Source organism: Euleptes europaea, chromosome 2 (assembly GCF_029931775.1).
Source record: "Euleptes europaea isolate rEulEur1 chromosome 2, rEulEur1.hap1, whole genome shotgun sequence".
Lineage (NCBI taxonomy): Eukaryota > Metazoa > Chordata > Lepidosauria > Squamata > Sphaerodactylidae > Euleptes > Euleptes europaea.
This window is the reverse complement of record NC_079313.1, coordinates 1740814-1761244: the sequence shown is the minus strand read 5'-3', so window position 1 is coordinate 1761244 and position 20431 is coordinate 1740814. Positions and strand designations below refer to the sequence as shown.

General features: G+C 50.4%; 1 protein-coding gene across 2 annotated transcripts in view; it reads left to right on the top strand.

Moving 5' to 3' along the window:
- Positions 1 to 5537: 5537 nt before the first annotated feature.
- CELF5 (CUGBP Elav-like family member 5) overlaps positions 5538 to 20431 on the top strand; it is a 65139-nt gene continuing 50245 nt past the window's right edge. For both annotated transcript variants that reach the window (XM_056867483.1, XM_056867484.1), the window contains exon 1: positions 5538 to 5818. In XM_056867483.1, coding sequence (XP_056723461.1) covers positions 5569 to 5818 — 250 coding nt within the window. In that variant the 5' untranslated portion in view covers positions 5538 to 5568. The remainder of the gene's footprint in view (positions 5819 to 20431) is intronic.

Here is a 20431-nt window from a genome sequence, read left to right as displayed (position 1 = left end):
CCTGGTCTCAGTGAAGCAGGGTCGGCCCTGGTTAGAATTAGATGGGCCACCTCCAAGGAATGGGGAGAAACCTCTGACAGAAGACAGGAAAAAAATGTGCAAAGCGACTGAGGTCACAAGGCATTCATCAAATAACTTGTAGCTACTCTAAAATATTGTCTCATCATAGGGTTTTCAAGGTAAAGGTTGGTCAGAAGTGGCCTGCACAGTACTAATCAGGGTTAGCTGTAGCGGCATTGCTGTGGTCTATGAAAGATCCTCCGCCAGCGTCACCTTCCACTACTGTTGCTGCCCAGTAGCTAATCTTCAAGGATTCCTCTGCCCCCATCCCCACTGGAACTGCCTGGTCTCTGCTGATGTGGCCATTGATCCCTTAAGGGGGTGGTGGATGCATCTTGGTCTGGTGTCTCAGCTTAGACCATTCCGTCTTGAGTGACTCTGCAGGGAGTCTAGTCTCTTGTCAGAGTCTAGACCCCATACGCGTATTGCTCCCAGCTTCGCTGAAACACACAACCCCCCCTCACCATGTTAAGGTGTGCATCCAAAACCAACCATCGCTTTCAGTGAGCCACACAGTCAAAAGCTTTGCTGCCATCTATGAAACACAAGCTGATTTTCTTCTGAAATTCTCTCGTACGCTCCACTAACCAACGTAAGCCTGCAATACAATCTCTAGTGCCTCTTCCTCTTCTGAATCCAGCTTGAACATCAGGCATTCCTCATTCCATATATGGTAAGTGTCTTTGTTGTAAGATTTTGAGAAAAAGGCACTTAACACACACACAACCCCAAAATATAACAAAATAGTAGTAACAGCAAAGGTTAAAATCGCAAAGCATGTATTACCTTTGGGCTGTAGCTATCATCAAAAATGAGGTAATTATCCTTTATGATACATAGGTAATATGAGATAATGAAGCCACAAATTCAATTAACATTTGCAGTGTAGATGGCTATGGGCTGAAGGATATAGAAACAGGATACTAGCCGACCTATCACTGTTGAGGTTCTGAGTTACGTTCTCAACCCTTTTGCTCATATTGTGATTCTGACCCTTTTGGTTTTTGCGTTTGCTCATTATTTGTGTAGTGTAATACACGTTTTGCAATTTATTTGAACCAGAGTGGTAAGCTGCAGTCCAAGCTCTGCTCACTACCTGAGTTCGATCCCGATGGAAAGTTGGTTCCAGGTAGCCGGCTCAAGGTTGACTCAGCCTTCCATCCTGAGGTCGGTAAAATGAGTACCCAGCTTGCTGGGGGTAAAGAGAAGACGACTGGGGAAGGCAATGGCAAAACCACTCCGTAAACAAAGTCTACCTAAGAAAACGTCGGGATGTGACATCACCCCATGGGTCAGGAATGACCCGGTGCTTGCACAGGGGCCCTTTACCTGTTACTACTATTTTGTAAAACTTTGGAGTAGCTACAAGTTAATTGAACGCCTTGTAATCTCTGGTGCTTTGCACATTTTTTTCTGATCTCCAAGGAATACCAGGGTCTTGACACGGAGGCAGGCAATGGCAAACCACCTCCCAACATCTCTTGCCTTGAAAGCCCTACGGGGTTGCCATAAGTCAGCTGTGATTTGATGGCATGTACACACACGTGGACCAAAACAACCCCTCTACCTATCTTGCTTTATATTGCATTTGTAACATGGTTTTTGTTGTCCACAGCACAAGGCAAAATCCCAAGCCCCCCACCCCCGGGAAGTGAGAAATCTCAGAGTAGGGGGAGGAAGGCACATCCCCTGTGGTCTGTTAGCGGGAAATCAAGGGCCGTGGCTGTGCTGATGCTCTTCTCTGGGCTCAGACTCCAAGCCTGGGCAAGCGAGGTGGCGATTGCACGAATATTGCTTAGGGAATCACACAAGCACCGCAAGCATCCTCAGGAATTAACGCTCAAAAGGAAATAAAACAGCCACCCTACGAAAACAACGGGGCAGAGTGGGAATAATAACCTATTATCTATGGTATCTGAGGAGCATGCCTATTACCTTAGGTGCTGGGGAACGCAGGCAGGACAATGCTGCTGCAGGCGTCTTGTTTGTGGGCTTAAAGGCACCTGGTTGTGTGAACAGACTGCTGTATTTGATAGGCTTTTGGTCTGACCCAGCAGGGCTTTTCTTATGCTCTTATGTTCTGAGGCTTTAAGAAGGAAGTAGACATGTTCATAGAGGATAGGGCTATCCATGTCTACTAGTCCAAATGGATACTGGTCATGATGTATACCTATTCTCTCCAATATCAGAGGAGCATGCCTGTTAGGTGCTGTGGGTAATGCTGCTGCAGTCATCTTCTTTGTGGGCTTCCCAGAGGCACCTGGTTGGCCACTCTGTGAACAGACTGCTGGACTTGATGGGCCTCCAGCAGGGCTTTTCTTATGGAGGAGAGGGCTATCCATGGCTACTAGTCAAAATGGATACTAGTCATGATGCATACCTGTTGTCTCCAGGATCAGAGGAGCAGGCCTATTCTATGAAGTGCTGTGGAACACAGGCAGGATAAATGCTGCTGCAGTCTTGTTTGGGGGCTTCCTAGAGGCACCTGGTTGGCCACTGTATGAACAGACTGCTGGACTTAATGGGCCTGGGTCTGATCCAGCAGGGCCTTTCTTATGTTCTTAGTCATGATGCATCCCTATTCTCTCCAGGATCAGAGGAGCATGCCTATTTTATTAGGTGCTGTGGAACACAGGCAGGATAAATGCTGCTGCCGTCGTTTTGTTTGTGGGCTTCCTGGAGGCACGTGGTTGGCTGCTGTGTGAACAGACTGCTGGACTTGATGGACCTTGCTCTGATCCAGCATGGCTTTTCTTATGTTCTTCTGAATCTTCCATAGGGGGTACAGTGAAAAGCAGTGCTTCAAAAGCTAGTCACTGTCTGCTCAAAGTACTGGGTGGGAGACCTTTTTGGAAGGCCATGAAATGTGTTACATAAAGGAAAAAAGAGGGGGTGTCAATGTAATGAATGTATTTGCAGGAGTTAGGCAGGAACCTTGTCAATTTTTAGCACTCACAATTCTGCACAACCCGTCAAAACGGGTTGATGTTTCACACCTATGCCAAACTCCTGAGAATGTGTTTGAAAGGAACCTCTCTGTTTACTTGGGATTTTTGGCGTGTTCCCCAGCTATGTTTTTTTTAAAAATGAAGAAGTGTGATGCTTCTTGGGAAGGCTTCCAGCTTGGAACGTGGAAGGCCTAACAAAATAACTTGCCCAAACAGGCTTATATGTGGGCTGCAAATCCACGTGAATTTAAAGGTACTGAATGCAGTATTCCATTTCTTCTAACTCCCAGTTTAAGAAAAATAGATAAAATCTGTTGTCTCTTGTCTTGTCCAGCTGTGCCTGAAATTATGTGGAAATCCAAAAGTCTAGCTGGCCCAGATTTCCACTGGGAGAGGACTGTGTGGGACAAATGGTTTTGTTATCAGCTTGTCATTAGCAAAGGAATAAATTATGCAAAATGCTAAAAGCTGGGAACTGCCGTTGAAAAAGTTTTCCTTGGGCGGGATCCAGGACCTGCTGGACTATGAAGTTAATTGGGTAACTTTGGGGCAATTATTCTTGCTCAGCCTAGCCTCCCTCACAGGAACGTTGTGAGGGTAAAGAGGGATGAATGCAGCCCTGAGTTTGGAGGAATGGTGGAATAAAACATTTCCTAAATAAAGAGTACAGTACATTAGTTTAGTTGGACTATTTCCTGACTTTAAAAACTCCTGCCCAAATCTTTGTTTGATCAGGTCTCCTTAACACAGTGGATGGTAAATGCCTGGCCTTCACACCCTTATGATGTGTGTTTGTGTGGTGTTGGGAGAAGAAGGATGGATGACACATGAACACATGAAGCTGCCTTATACTCAGACCCTTGGTCCAACAAAGTCAGTATTGTCTACTCAGACCGGCAGTGGCTCTCCAGGGTCTCAGGCAGGGGTCTTTCACATCACCTGCATGCCTGGTCCCTTTAACTGGAGATGCCGGGGATTGAACCTGGGACCTTCTGCATGCCAAGCAGATGCTCTGCCACTGAGCACAGCCCCCTCCCCTAACATGACATCAGTCCTTCATTTCCCAACTCCTTCCTTACACTGCAAAGGATTGCCTGTGGATTACAGAGCCAAACTTGCCTCTCATTTGCCTCCTTGGTAGTTTCCTGCTTCCTGCTGGTTGTCTGGCTACTAAATGTCAGCCTCCCTATACAGACTAGGCTTCTCCCTGCTCCTGCCCCCAAATCGTTAGTCAGGGGGATAAGAAAATCATTCCTGTACCATCCATTGTTACCCATACCATAAGTTGGACTGTGTTGGCCTTGCTTGGTGGGGCATGGTAAATGGAACCTCCATGTGTAGAAGCAGTGCAGCCAGCGTTGAGTAGTGGTTAAGAGTGGTGGTGTGGAGCTGTGGACTCTAATCTGAAGAACCGGGTTTGATTCCCCACTCCTCCAAATGAGCGGCGGACGCTAATCTGGTGAACCGGGTTGGTTTCCCCATTCCTATGCATGAAGCCAACTGGGTGACCTTGGACTAGTCACAGCTCTGTTAGAGCTCTCTCAGCCCCACCCTCCTCACAGGGTGTCTGTTGTGGGAAGAGGAAGGGAAGGTAATTGTAAGCCAGTTTGATTCTTCCTTAAGTGGTAGAGAAAGTTGGCATTTAAAAACCAGCTCCTTCTCCTCCTCCTCTTGCGTATTTAGGGCCAATGGGGCAAAGGCCCTGCTGGTTGACGTCTGTGAGGAAATCGACTAGAACATATAATATTGGTTTGCTTGCTGGAGGTAAAGGGAAGACGACTGGGGAAGGCCGTGGCAAACCACCCCTAAACATAGTCTGCCTAGTAAACGTCGGGATGTGACGTCACCCCATGGGTCAGGAATGACCCGGTGCTTGCAGAGGGGGCTGTGTGTGTGTGTTAAGTGCCGTCAAGTCGCTTCCGACTCATGGCGACCCTATGAATGAAAGTCCTCCAAAATGTCCTATCTTTGACAGCCTTGCTCAGATCTTGCAAATTGAAGGCTGTGGCTTCCTTTATTGAGTCAATCCATCTCTTGTTGGGTCTTCCTCTTTTCCTCTGCCCTCAACTTTTCCTATCATGACGGTCTTTTCCAGTGACTCTTGTCGTCTCATGACGTGACCAAAATACGACAGCCTCAGTTTAGTCATTTTAGCTTCTAGGGTCAGTTCAGGCTTGATTTGATCTATAACCCACTGGGCTACCTTTACCTTTACCATCTGACCTAGCAAGGCACCCCCGACTACGCTTATCAGGATCTGAAGCCTCTCCCTCTTTTCTTTGGGCTGCACAGTCATCCTTGTCTTGGGACGTGCGTTTTCTCCTCCCCTCCTCCCACCCCACCCCACCCCGAAATCCCAGAGCTGCTCCCCCCACCCGCCACGCATCCTTCTCCCCCCCTTCCCAAACACCGTGCACTTCAAGCCTCGTCCAGCAGGCGCCGCTGCAGAGCGCCCGCCTTTTGTGGTCCTGATGCTGCAGCCGCCAGCCCGCCTCGCCATCCTCCTGCATCCTCTCCCCGCAGCATCTCCGTCCGCCCAGCCCGCGCCGGGGCTCGGGGAATGGCCAGACTCCCCGCGAGCGAGCCCAGGCGGCAGGCGCAGCCCCAGCAGCCGCCCCGCGCCTCCCCCATGAGCAGCGGCGGCAGCAGCTCTGAGCCCGAGGGCATGAAGGACCTGGACGCCATCAAGCTGTTTGTGGGCCAGATCCCCCGGAACCTGGAGGAGAAGGACCTGAAGCCCCTTTTCGAGCAGTTCGGGCAGATCTACGAGCTCACGGTGCTCAAGGACCGCTACACCGGCATGCACAAGGGTGAGATTCCGGCGGCCGGGCATCTTCTGCACACCCCGTTCCTCTCTGGTCCCCCCTCTCTCCGTTTCCTCCCCACTTGCTCGTTCCATTTTCCTCTCTCCATCCTTCTAGCTGTTCTCGTTCCTTTCCCTCTGCGCCCCCTCAATTGCATTGCCATCCATCTGCCCCCCTCCCACAAGATTTCTTTCTCTCATGCTTGCTTAAAATTATTCCTCTTAAAATTTTGTCGCCCCTTTCCCTCCCTGTGTGGCTTCTCCAGCCATCCTTTGCCATTTCCTCTCCCCCCTTCTTTTTTTTTAATCTCCACTTTCCCCGCCCATCCTTTCCAATTTTTCTCTTCAGCCATCAAAATAGCTAGATTCTCCCTCTTCCTTTTCCCTTCCCCACGCCCTCCCTTTCATTGCAAAACTGCCCCCCTTTTTTTCTCTCTGGGGCTGTGTGGCTGGGTTTCTGCTGGGGTCCCCCAGATTGGCCAAGGAGCCGGTGGTCGTCTTGCCTCGCATGGTTTCCCCAAGATGGTTGAAGGCAATGTGAGAGCCTCTGTTTGTGTCAGAGGCAGCTTGAGACACCCCCCCTTGCAGGTGTTATGGGGGGGGGCTGAATCACCTCCACCCCCACGTCTTCACACTCTTCTGCTTCTGTTCCTTCTCATCCCCATTTCTGCTTTCCTGGTTCAATCTCATCCTCCTTTTCCTTCTCTCTCCCGCCCCCCCCCCCCAACAGCTACATCCCTGTTCTTATTTTTCTGTGTCTGGCAGCTTTTTCTTCTTTAAGCTTTTGACAGAGGCAGCCGTGGGAACTTTAAATCCGCTGGATGCAATTGCATTTTGATAAAGGGAGGGGGGAGGAGAGGGAGAGAATCTGCCCGGGTTATGCACGATTGCTTTTGACTTGCCTCCCTGGCCAGTCCTAGAAAGGGAGTGTAATTGCTTTGAAAGGTTTAATTTCCTGACAGAGGTGATGCGCTTTGGAGTCGCATCTGCCTGCGCAGCCCTTCTGTGGGGGGGGGGTGCTCTGGCCTCAACATCATGAGTGGCAAGGGGGGGACACTAGTCTGTTGGGGTTAGTGGCGGGGTGGAGGGGAGCTGGGCTGTGGAGTCTTCATGGTCCCGTCTCTCCTAAAACGGGCCTTGTGGCTGCTGAAAGGTTCCTGATGGCCTCCAGGAGGCTAAATTGCTGTCTGCTGACGTTGATTCCCTAACTGGGCTGAGAAACAGCAGCTGTTGAAAAATCAGAGAGAGGAGTCAAAGACAGACACGCCTCCATGCTTCTATTTTTGCTTTAAATCAAATTTCTTGTAATTATAATATCTGATTGTTAAAATACACAAGGAGAGGAACATGTGGTAAGGTCCCCTCCCCCCCCCCAGCGTTCTGTGATGCTCTCATAGGTGCAACGAACCAGCTATGAGAACTTCTGAAGCACAGCTTAGACTCCTCTGAGATGAAATTAGGGCCTCTGAGCATGTACAGATCACACCTTTATCCCACCCTGATTCCAAGGAGCTCAGAGTGGCATGTATGGTTCTCTGTGCTCACAGCAACCTTGTGAGGTAGGCTAGGCTGACAGCTGCTCTGTCTCCTCCAGGACTTCCCTTCCTTCCTTTAGGCCCATTCTGCAAGAGAATTTAACATAGTTAAATTGTGGCACTCCTTGCCGCAGGATGTGGTGATGGCTGCCAACTTGGAAGGCTTGAAGAAGGGAGTGGACATGTTCATGGAGGAGAGGGCTATTCATGGCTACGAGTCAAAATGGATACTAGTCATGATGCATGCCTATTCTCTCCAGGATTAGAGGAGCATGCCGAATATATTAGGTACTGGGGAACACAGGCAGGATAAATGCTGCTGCAGTAGTCATGTTTGTGGGCTTCCTAGAGGCACCTGGTTGGCCCCTGTGTGAACAGACTGCTGGACTTGATGGGCTTTGGCCTGATCCTGCATGGCCTTTCTTGTGTTCTTTTCACAGTGGAAGTCCCAGAGAAATTAGTGCAGTACACTAGGACCAGGGAGGATCCGGGTTCAGCTCCTGAGTTCAAGCAGGCTTGAGGAAGATACACAAGTTGCAGGTTCCTGCAGCCTCAGTTTGTCTTGTACCATGCGGCTTAACTACTCAAAAACAGGCACCTTGCTTTGCTGTTGTTTTTAAAGGAGCCGAACCTGAGTCTCTATGGCCATTTATGCATGGGAGGTTTTGCCTTGGATTTGCCACTCTTTAAATGCACATTTCCCCCATCCAGATTCTCAAAACTCAACAATAAGCCCCCATGCAGAGTTGTGAGAATCCGGATGGGAAAAACGAGCATCTAGAGAGCGGCAAATCCAAGGCAAAACCTCCCATGAATAAATGGCCTATGGCACAAAGCTCAAATGCCCCTCATGGAAAATTAAGGGGAGGAGCTAATAGGGAACCGACTAAACAAAGCGCTGGACTTTGGGATACCCCTCCCCATTTCTGAGTTGCTTTCTGTTAACCCTCTGCAAGCTTGACCAGAACTATGATTTGTAATACAGGAGCCAGCATGGTGTAGTGGTTAAAGTGTCGGACTAGTACCTGGGAGACACAGGTTCGAATCCCCACTTGTTCCATGGAAGCTTAGAATCCTAGAATCATAGAGTTGGAAGGGACCACCAGGGTCATCTAGTCCAACCCCTTGCACAATGCAGGAAATTCACAACTACCTCCCCCCAACACACACCTTCAGTGACCTCCCTACTCCATGCCCAGAAGATGGCCAAGGTGCCCTCCCTCTCATCATCTGCCTAAGATCATAGAATGAGCATTGCTGACAGATGGCCATCCAGCCTCTGCTTAAAAACCTCCAGGGAAGGAGAGCTTACCACCTCCCGAGGAAGCCTGTTCCAATGAGGAACTGCTCTGTTAGGAAATTCTTCCTAATGTCTAGACGGAAACTCTACAATGTCATTGCTGCCTTTGGTGTCCTCTGCTGGCAGGAAATCTTGTCTAGTGATGGTCCTCCCCACCTAGGGTTGCCAACCTCCAGGTGGTGGCCGGAGATCTCCTGCTATTACATATGATCTCCAGGCGATAGAGATCAGTTCCCCTGGAGAAAATGGCTGCTTTGGCAGTTGGGCTCTATGGCATTTACCCCATTGACATCCCTCCCCTCCCAAACCCTGCCCTCCTCAGGCTCCACCCCAAAAATCTCCGGGTATTTCCCAAACCGGAGCTGGCAACCCTGTCCCCACCCCTGAATAGAGCAACCTACCCTACCCCTGAAACGTGGCTCTGTTAGGGGCTGGATGGGAACCATTTTTTCCTCTCCCAAGTGGTGCCAATGAATATCACAGCAAACCCTTGCCTGGTCCTCCTTTCCCCTGAATCCGAGGCAGGAGATTTGAGCTACCTGCATCGATGCAACTCTGGATTCTAAGTTGGCAATGCAGAGCATTGGGGTCAGTGGAAACCCCTCCAAATGCCTTTGAGGTTGGCCCTCTGGCCTGCCCCCCCACTTCTCTGCAAAGGACTTCTGCCTGGCTCGGTTTCTCTCCACCAGCACCCTGTGTGTGTTCCCTGCAAAACAAGCTTGCCACCGGGCCCGGAGAAAACGTGCGAGCGGATCATGCTTGGCAAATGCGTTCCAAGAGGCATGTTTAAATTTAGGCTGTTCCTGTAGGCGGAGGGCAAACCCACAGCAGGCTCCGAGCGGCTTCTGCAGCGGCAGAGAAGCGGGCTGGCTAGAGCCTCTGCAGTCTTCAGAGGAACAGCAGCTCTGAGATCTAGGAGTCTCCCCGTTGTGTTTTGGGGCGCAGGGTTGCCAACTCCAAGTGGGGGAAATTCCTGGAGATTTTGGGGGTGGAGCCTGGGGAGGGTGGAGTTTGGGGAGAGACTTCAGCAGGGTGTAATGCTATACCCCTCCAAAGCATCCATTTTCTCCAGGGGGATTGTCATATGGAGATCAGTTGTAATTCTGGGAAATCGCCAGGACCCACCTGGAGGTTGGTAAACCTATTTGGAGGGGGTGTAGGGGGAGGGTGTTGGCTACGGTAAGGGTGCTTCATGTCGTGTGCCCCAAATCCGCTGTGATTAGGGTCGCCAACTCTGGCTTGGGAAATACCTGGAAATTTTGGGGGGCGGAGCCTGAGGAGGGCAAGGTTTGGGGAGGGGAGAGACTTTGATGGGGTATAACACCATAGAGTCCACCTTCCAAAGCAGCCATTTTCTCTGGGGGGTAGGGTTGTCAACCTCCAGGTACTAGCTGGAGATCTCCTGCTATTACAGCTGATCTCCAGCCCATAGTTCCCCTGAAGAAAATGGCCGCTTTGGCAATTGGACTCTATGGCATTGAAGTCCCTCCCCTCCCCAAACCCCACCCTCCTCGGGCTCCACCCCAAAAATTTCCCACCGATGGCAAAGAGGGACCTGGCAACCCTACCAGGCGGAGGAGGGGGGAGATTGATCTCTGTCGCCTGGAGATCAGATGTAATAGCGGGAGATCTCCAGCCACCACCTGGAGGTTGGCAACCCTAGCTGCGGTGGACGGTGCTGAGGAAATGCCTGATGGAACTGGTGGTGGATTCAGAGGCAAAAATGGTCCCAGAAAGAGTCCCCGGACCAGGTGGGAGGGAGAATTGGGGTTTCCCCAGAGGTCTTAATGTCCAGTCCTCCCCAGGTGGAATCTTGTAGTCAGGGTAGCAGGGAGAGAGAAATGGGCGGCACCTAGCAAAGGCAGGTGCAGTGCCCCTGGGGAGGGCCGTCAGCAGAGATGGTTTTAAAAAAGGGTTGGGAAGATTCACGGAGGAGAGGTCAATTCCCCTGGAGAAAATGGCTGGTTTGGGATGTAGGCTGTATGGCACTGTACCCTGTCCTCCCTGGGTACCATCCCCCAAGCCTCCAGGAATTCCCCAACCTGCAGTTGGCAACCTGATGAAAAGCGGCTACTAGCCATGGTGACCATCTACAGATAGGGATGCCAGCCTCCAGGTGGGACCTGGGGATCCCCCGGAGTTACGGCTCATCTCCAGACTACAGAGATCAGCTCCCCTGGAGAAAATGGCAGCTTCAAAGTTTGGACTCTCTGTCCTCCCCAGGCTCCATCCCCAAATCTCCAGGAGTTTCCCATCCTGGATCTAACAACCCTACCTCCCCCCCAACCCTTGCCAATGGCCAGGAGGGTCCTGGCAACCCTATCTACAGGGCAACAAACCTCTGAATCCCAGGGCTGGGAGTAGGGTTGCCAGGTCCCTCTTCGCCACCGGCTGGAGGGTTTTGGGGGCGGAGCCTGAGGAGTGCGGGGTTTGGGGAGGGACTTCAATGCCATAGAGTCCAATGGCCAAAGCGGCCATTTTCTCCAGGTGAACTGATCTCTATCAGCTGGAGATCAGTTGTAATAGCAGGAGATCGCCAGCTAGTGCCTGGAGGTTGTGGCTCGGTGGTAGAGCATCTGCTTGGCATGCAGAAGGTCCCAGGTTCAGTCCCCAGCATCTCCGGTTAAAGGGACTAGGCAGGTAGGTGATGTGAAAGGCCTCTGCCTGAGATAGGGTTTGCCACTGGCAGGAGGTTTTTGTGGCGGAGCCTGAGGAGGGCAGGGTTTGGGAAGGGGGGGACTTCAATACCAAAGAGTCCAATTGCCAAAGTGGCCATTTTCTCCAGGGGAACTAATTTGTATTGGCTGGAGATCAGTTGTAATAGCAGGAGATCTCCAGCTAGTACCTGGAGGTTGGCAACCCTAGCCTGAGACCCTGGAGAGCCGCTGCCGGTCTGAGTAGACAATACTGACTTTGATGGACCAAGGTTCATGGGTTCTTCCTTTGCACCCAGTGTGTTCATGGGTTTATTGGTCCTTCCAGGTACAGTGATTGTCTGGTGTGTAAAACAGGATGCTGGACTAGATGGACCACTGGTCTAATTCAGCAGGGATGATAGGCCTAATTTTGGCCTTAAGGGAAGTGAGAACACCCGGCTTGAGGCCTTCCACAGTTCTGACTTGTCATCCTGAACAAAGGTGGGGTGGGGGGAAGGGGGACAGGCTTGCTTCCTTCCTCCCCACCCCCACCCCCGTTTTTCTCCCCATTTCCTTCCCTTCTTTTTGAAGCTTCTCCATGGGTTGCTTGTTCCAGCTGGTGAGTGGGTTGAAGGTGTCTGCAGATGGTGCTTGATTGCATGGAAGGCCCCCCCCCCTAGAAATCTGTTCCGTTTTTCATGTCCCCAAATTGTCCCTGTTAAGGAGATGTGGATAAGCAAGAAGAGCTGCAGGAGAAGAAGATGGAGGTTTGGAAAGATCCGTGTCTTTGGGAGGAGGCGATGGGGGGGGGGGGGAAATGTCTTAGAGATGATGTTGATGCAGGTCAACCGATTTTGATGCGGAAGGTCAACCAGACACCCATGTTCTACGGCTGCACCTCTAGTGTGGCCACCCTCCAGGTTCTAGCTGGAGATCTCCCACTATTACAACTGATCTCCAGCTGATAGAGATAATTTCCCCTGGAGAAAATGCCTGCTTTGGCAATTAGACTCTATGGCATTGAAGCCCCTCTCCTTCCCAAACCCCACTCTCCTCAGGCTTTACCCCACAAGCCTCCTGCCGGTTGCAAAGAGGAACCTGTCAACCCTATGCGCCTCCCAAGCAGTTGTATGTGTGTGTGTGTGGGGGTAAATATTGATCCTCCCTGATTGGAGTTGCCAACTCTGGGTTGAGAAATTCCTGGAGATTTGGAGGTGGAGCCCTGGGAAGGGAGGATTTGGGTAGGAGAGATATCTCAGCAGGACATAAGGCCATAGACTCCAGAGCAGCCGTTTTCTCCAAGGGGAACTGATCTCTGTCATCTAGCGGTCGGCTGTAATTCTGGGGGATCTCCAGGCGCCACCTGGAGGATGGCGACCCTATGACCCCAGTGGCTTTTCTCTGACCAAATTTGCCTCCTGGGATGCTTTTCACCCCAGTAGGGAAAAGGCAGGCAGAGAGGGGAAGACCAGTTTTGGTTGAGTCTGCCACGGTTTCAAAATTTCTGGTGATTTTATATTTTGAAGAGGTTGTCTTGCCAGCCCCCACATGGGGCCTGGAGATCCCCTGGAATTAAATGTGATCTCCAGAGATCACATGCAGAGATCAGTTCCCCTGGAGAAAATGGCTGCCTCGGAGGGTGGACTTTATGGCATGATGCCCCACAGAAGTCTGTCCCCAGCACACACACCCTCCCCAATTCTCCTGGAATTGGCCAACCTGGAGTTTGCAACCCTATGAAGAAGGGTGGTGTGTGAGTGGCAGGCCTGTCTGTTTCATGTTTCTGCTCTGTTTCTGAAGGTAGAGGGGTTTAATTTTATCTTCTCTTTTGGCGAACTTTCGGAAGTGAATTTAAAAATACATGAAGATCTCCCCCCCTGTCCCAGCTCATTCCAGTACTATAAAATACAAGTCTAATCCATTCTATTTACATTATATGGTGTGATCTGGTGGTGGACTGTGAGAGAATAAACACTGAAATGGTGCTTGGGGGATTCTCTGATGCCGCTCATCCGTGCGCTTCTTTCAAGAATAAATTCAGACCTGAAACGTGGACGCAAACTGCAAACATGGCGGCTGTCGTTGGGCCGAGTGAATGTTATTTTCTTATTTACTCATCTGCTTTTATATAAACTTTATATAAAGTGTTTTAGTCCTAAATGGATGAAGGGAGAGAGAGGAGCGGATCCAATCATCCCTAAGCAAACGTTTCCCCTCATTCGGCTCCGCTTCCTGCAGCCCCACCTCACACCTGGAAAGATAATTCTTGGGGTCGTGGGATCCGTGCAAAGGAAGAGCCTGGCAGGTTGTTGGGCTGGAGTGGGGAGGTGCAGCAGGGATGAGGAAGAGGAGCAATTAGGATTGCCAACCTCCAGGTACTAGCTGGAGATCTCCCACTATTACAACTGATCTCCAGCCAATAGAGATCAGTTCCCCTGGAGAAAATGGCCGCTTTGGCCATTGGACTCTATGGCTTTGAAGTCCCTCCCCTTTCCAAACCCCAACCTCCTCAGGCTCCGCCCAAAAAAAACCTCCCGCCAGTGGCGAAGAGGGACCTGGCAACCCTAGGAGCAGTTTCACTTGCCTGGTCCTCCGGGGGGCCCTGGAGATCTCCTGGAATCACAAGTGATCTTTGGACTACAGAGATCAGTTGCCTGCAGAGAAAATGGCTGCTTGGGAGGGGGGCTCCACCCACAAATCTCCAGGCATGTCTCCACCTGGAGTTGGCAACCGTACAAGTTTGAGATTTGTTGTGACGCTACAAGAGAGGGCCAGCAAGTTGTGCTGGAAGAGTTTGATCGCTTGGGGCAAAGAAGTAGAACTTGCTGCGATCCCCTCTTTGTTTCTCACCAGCTTGTTAAGAGTAGAAGTCTTCAGGGCTTGGTCATGTCCTCTTCTCCACCCACCACTTTCTCTGGCTTTCTTGGTTTCATTATGCACAGCAGCCCGCGGTGGAGACTCCAGTCTTTTCGCCTTGAAAGAGACCTGGTGGTGGCTGGAGATCTCCCACTTGTACAACTGTTCTCCAGGCAACAGAGATCAGTTCCCCTGGAGAAAATGGCCGCTTGGGCAATTGGACTCTATGGCATTGAAGCCCCTCCCTAAACCCCACCCTCCTCAGGCTCCATCCCCCAAAATCTCCAGGTATTTCCCAGCCCTACCACTGGGATTCATTGCCCTTCCCTGAACCCGTTCCCATTTGTCTCCATCCTTCCTCAACTGTGGTGCCCAGAACAGACCCAGGACTTCAGAGGAGGTCTCTCTCAAACACTCAGGTTTGAGCGGAGTTATTTTGGCTCATGATCTGGACACCGGGCTTCTATTAATGCGGCTTCTGATGGCAATAGCCATTCTTTGCTGCCGCGTGAAACGGCCAACTCAGGTTCAGCTCGCGGCTGACCACAATCCTGCAACGGGGTGTGCATTTCTCCAGCGGTATATATTGCAATGCAAAAAAAAATGTACAGAAAACCTATGAAAGAGAACAGCATGCAGAACCTGAGAATGCGATTAGGCGGCGCAAACAAAGGAAGGCTATCAGATATACCTGATAGTAAGCTAACTGTGTGTGTTAAGTGCCGTCAAGTCGTTTCCGACTCCTGGCGACCCTATGAATCAAAGTCCTCCAAAATGTCCTATCTTTGACAGCCTTGCTCAGGTCTTGCAAATTGAGGGCTGTGGCTTCCTTTACAGAGTCAATCCAACTCTTGTTGGGTCTTCCTCTTTTCCTGCTGCCCTCAACCTTTCCTAGCATGACTGTCTTTTCCAGTGACTCTTGTCTTCTCATAGTGGGACCAAAATACGATAGCCTCAGTTTAGTCATTTTAGCATCTAGGGTCAGTTCTGGCTTGATTTTATCTATAACCCACTGATTTGTGGGGGTTTTTTGGCAGTCCAGGGTATCCGTACCACTCTCCTCCAACACCACATTTCAAAGGAATCTACTTTCTTCCCATCAGCTTTCTTCATTGTCCAGCTTTCACACCCATACATAGTAATAGGGAATACGATGGCATGAATTAACTTGATCTTAGAGGCCAGTGACACATCCTTACACTCCAGAATCTTTTCTAGCTCCTTCACGGCTGCCCTTCCCAGTCTCAACCTCCTTCTGATTTCCTGGCTGCAGCCTCCCTTTTGGTTGAGGATGGAGCCAAGGAACAGAAAGTGTTCAACAATTTCAATTTCCTCATTGTCAACCTTAAAGTTGTGTAAGTCTCCTGTAGTAAGCTCGCTACCGAGGTGATAAATGGGAGAGGAATACGAAGGAGAAATTACTAAAGAAAATAAGGCTGTGTGTGGGACTTGGCATCAGGGTTCGGCCTGCTTGGGCATCCGCCGGGGCCACCACCCCGCAGCCTGCCCTCAGGAACTTCTGTAGTGACCTATTTCCTGGGAGAAGAGCAGAGTCCTGACTCCTCCTTATCTCTGCGGGTGCCCTTAAGGCTAAAAAGAACATGTGGGGGAAACTGCTCAGGCCTCCAGCATAGCCAAAAGGGAAGGGGGGGAGATGCAATGAAGAACCCCTGTGCCCACCTACCCATAAAGAACTGCAGCTTGTTCCAAGTTTTGATTTGGAATATGGACCTGAGATTGGTTTGGGGGTTGTTGTTTTTTTGCTGTCAAGTAGGGGTGCCAGCTCCGGGTTGGGAAATACCCAGAGATTTTGGGGGTGGAGCTTGAGGAAGGTGGGGTTTGGGGAGGGGCTTCAACGCCATAGAGTCCAGTTGCCAAAGTGGCCGTTTTCTCCAGGTGAACTGATCTCTATTGGCTGGAGATCAGTTGTAATAGCAGATCTCCAGCTAGTACCTGGAGGTTGGCAACCCCACCCAGGAAGCTTCCATCGCACAAGTGGGGAGGTAGTATGGAATTTCCTGCATTGTGCAGGGGGTTGGACTAGATGGCCCTGGTGGTCCCTTCCAATTCTATGATTCTGTGATTCGAACCTGGGTTTCCCAGGTCCTAGTCTGACGCGTTAACCCCTACACCACTCTGGCTCTCAATGAGATTGTTGCCCTCCATTAAATGCCAGTGAGAAGTGCTTAAAAATGGCTCATTGTCACCTTTGACACCCTGGAATCTGGCGCAAATACACCCCTGCACATCCTGGAATGCTGTCAGTGTGGCTTAAAAAAGATTTATATCGGAGTTAGAGCTCACGCTGGCTCTGAGATCCAGAGAGCCCCAGAGGCAAAGTGTCTTGAGTTAAGCAACTGGGAGAGGATGCCAGAACACCCCAGACTCTTTTGCGCTTCATCAGATAACTCCGCAGTTCCAAATAAACACCTCATCTTTAAGTTAAAAAGCATTAAAAAGATGAAACCAGTGATGATGGTAGAAAACCAGCTTGGGGGAGGGGAATGGGAGCTATGCGTAGAGTGGGGTTTGTATGACTGTCTCCCCGACAGGCGTCGGGGACGGGCTGTGGCTCATTGGAAGAGCTTCTGGTTTGCATGCAGAAGGTCCCAGGTTCAATCCCTGGCATCCCCAGTTGAAAGGATCAGGAAGGTAGGTGATGTGAAAGACTTCCGCCTGAGACCCTGGAGAGCTGCTGCCAGTCTGAGTAGACAATACCCGCCTTGATGTACCAAGGGTCCAAAGGCAGTTTCACGGATGTTCATGTGTGTGCTTGGTCGAGGAGGCAACTGACTCTTGGGGAACAAGTTTGCCTGCTTAAGGTTCAGGAAGCCGAGAAGGGCAAAGAAGAAGAAGAGTTGGTTTTTATATACCAACTTTCTCTACCAGTTAAGGAAGACTCAAACCGGCTTACAATCTCCTTCCCTTCCCTCCCCACAACAGACCGCCTGTGAGGTAAGTGGGGCTGAGAGAGCTCTAAGGGAGCTGTGACTAGCCCAAGGTCACCCAGCTGGCTTCATGTGCAGGCGCGAGGAAACAAATCCAGTTCACCGGATGAGCGCCTGCCGCTCATGTGTAGGAGTGGGGAATCAAACCCAGCTCTCCAGGTTAGAGTCCGCCGCTCCAAACCACGGCTCTTAACCACTACACCAGGGTACGTAGATGAGCTCTTCAGATATTAGCTCGAAGTGTCTTTCTTCCATGGTGGGGCAGAGTGATGGTCTTGGGATGGACGGGGGGTGTCAGGCTGAGGAAGGGGGAAATAATCCCTTCCAAGGAACCCCTTCCCCGGACGGCGAACCAGTCTCCTCTAGCGCCAAGGATACTCGGGGACATGATAAGACAAGTCTAGGGCACGGGGTTTGATCATAGGGTTGACGGCTGCGGGCCTTACGTGCTGCCTAGATAGTTAATGTGGGTAAATTGTACATGTTGGTATCTCTGGTGTTGGGAATTGTGTTTGTGCAGTCCTGAGAGGAAAGAGGGCTGTTTTGGGTGATGTTGGTGTGATGCTTTTGGCTAACTTGATTACTATTGTTTATGGGACTTAATTTTTTCCCATAGGGTTGCCAACCTCTAGGTGGGACCTGGAAATCTCCTGGTATCGCAACTGGTTTACAGAGCCTGGGGGAAAATAGCTGCTTTGGAGGATAGACTCCATAGCATGATATCCCACTGAGGTCCCTTCCCTCCGCAAACTCCACCTTCCTCAGGCTCCACCCCAAAATCTCCAGGAATCTCCCAATTTTGGGATTCAATTGACTGAACATGTAGAAGGCCAGTGTTGTCGATAAGTAATTTAAATTCTGACTTTCTTCCACCATGAATCTCAAAGTGGCGCATACAACATCTGCTGGTATTTTTTGTCTGGGCGTGGACTCGACCCAGACCTGTTTTGCTTCAGCAGGGTACTGTTCCTTGGGTCTAAATGACATAGTGGAATTTATTGCTTGCCGTGTTCTTTGCTGTAATGTCTTTTGTGTGTGCCCCAATACGACGCTGGATGGACGGGCGCAGAATTGGAGCGTATGCTGAGAATTGCAGTTGTTTTCCCTCGGTGGATGAGATTTTGGGGTGGGGTTGCTCCAAAACATCCATTTTCTCCAGGGAAACTGTGCTCTGTACTCTGGAGATGAGCTGTAATTCCAGGGGGGTCTCCAGGTCCCACCTGGAGGCTGGCATCCCTATCAGGGGGCCCAAACCACCTGCATCAATTCTTCACCCTCCATGGTAGAAGAAGGAATCTATGGTTAGGGTTGCCAGGTCCCTCTTCGCCACCGGCAGGAGGTTTTTGGGGTGGAGCCTGCAGAGGGCGGGGTTTGGGGAGGGGAGGGACGTCACTGCCATAGAGTCCAATTGCCAAGGCGGCCATTTTCTCCAGGGGAACTGATCTCTATAGGGCTGGAGATCAGTTGTAATAGCAGGAGATCTCCATCTAGTACCTGGAGGTTGACAAACCTATCTATGGTGCCTATTCAGCCAGCTAATGTCCAGTCTTATCACCCTTGTTTGGTTATTTCCAGTGAAAGGTTGCTGGATTGTGAATGCAGTTTTTTTGGGGGGTGGGTGGGGAGTCTTTCATTGCTTCCTATTCTTTGCAAGCGTGCCTGTACGTGTTTCCCCTTTGCGAAAAACTAAAAATAAGCACAGGAGTGAAGTGATGGGTTCCTCCCTTCCTCCACCTCCCCATGTGGTTGCAAATGAAAATAAATAGTACGCCAGGTCCAAAGGATCACCAGATTGGTTCCAGATTGGTTCCTGGGGGCCTTTTAATTAGAATTAAAAATTTAAAGCTGAGTGCTGCGGGCCTCTCTGTGGTGCGGAGGCGAAATGGATGGCTACGGACAAGAAGGGTTTCAGACGAGCCCTCTTACCGTCAGTCTTTTATACATGGCTGTTCCCCTTGCCGTCACCCCTCCTACGAGTTCGGGTCTTTGTTTGGATTGTGCATGCCGTTTCCGACTGTCAGAGGTCGCCTTCGCTTTCCCCGCTGCGTTTTGCCCACGTTTTAACATTCAAGATAAAACAGGTCCTGCAAAACATGCGGAAACGCAGGTGGAGGGGGAGCGAGGCGAACGGCATGCACAATCCAAACAAAGACCCGCAGTCATCAGAGGGGTGACAGCGAGTGAAACAGCCATGCATAAAAGACCATTGTCTTGGCTGCTGTTAGTGCATTCCAAGGTCTGCGGCAGTTAAAACAGAACCTCCATGTTCAGAGGCAATATACCTCTGATTACTGGGAACAGGCAGCAGGGATATTCTTTTTTTCCCCCCAACAAGTCATGAGAATCCAGTGACTGCTTTTATCTTTTTACCTATCTAGCACATTCATTTTTACCCTTCTTTTCCTCTGAGGAGCTATTACTGATAGTGTTCCGTGTTTCTTTGGGTGTCCCATAGGGTTGCAAGCTCTGGGTTGGGTAATACCTGGAGATTTTGGGGGGGTGGGGCCTGAGGAGGGCGGGGTTTGGAGAAGGGAGGGACTTCGTTGGGTTATGATGCCACAGAGTCCACCCTCCAAAGCGGCGTTTTCTCCAGGGGAAAATTGCTCTGTCACCTGGAGATCAGTTGTAATCGTGGGAGATCTCCAGCTGCCACCTGGTGGTTTGGACCTTTCTTCCAAGTATAGTCCAAAAAGGACCTATAAAGGTAAGTTACCTTTATAGGTCCTTTTTGGACTATACTTGGAAGAAAGGTCCAATGGACTATTGAAGAAATTGTATGACTTCTGTTGTGTTATATAATATTCTTGTATAGTTGTTTGTATGTCTTTGTAATTTGGTTGTATGTTTATTTTGCACCGTTACACTGCACACTGTTGTATGTACAGAGAGAGTTTTTTCAGTATATACATGATTGTTGATAGAGCCTTGTACTGGTATTTTTTGCTGACTTATACTTTACCGTATTGGTGATCTTTTTGGTTGGTTACCACCTAGTGGTTGGCAACCCTAAATGTGGCACAATAAAGTCCACCCTACCAACCTTCCATTTCCAACAGTGGCATTGATCCCTGTAGTTTGGGGAGGGGTCATAATCCCAGGACAACACCGATCAGGTCCCACCTGGTGTCTGGCTAGGGTTGCCAGCTCCAGGTTGGGAAATACCTGGAGATTTTGGGGGCGGAGCCTGAGGAGGGCAGGGCTTGGGGGAGGGGAGGGACTTCAATGCCATAGAGCCCAGTTGCCAAAGCGGCCATTTTCTCCAGGGGAACTGATCTCTGTCGGCTGGAGATCAGTTGTAATAGCAGGAGATCTCCAGCTAGAACCTGGAGGTTACAATCCAAAATA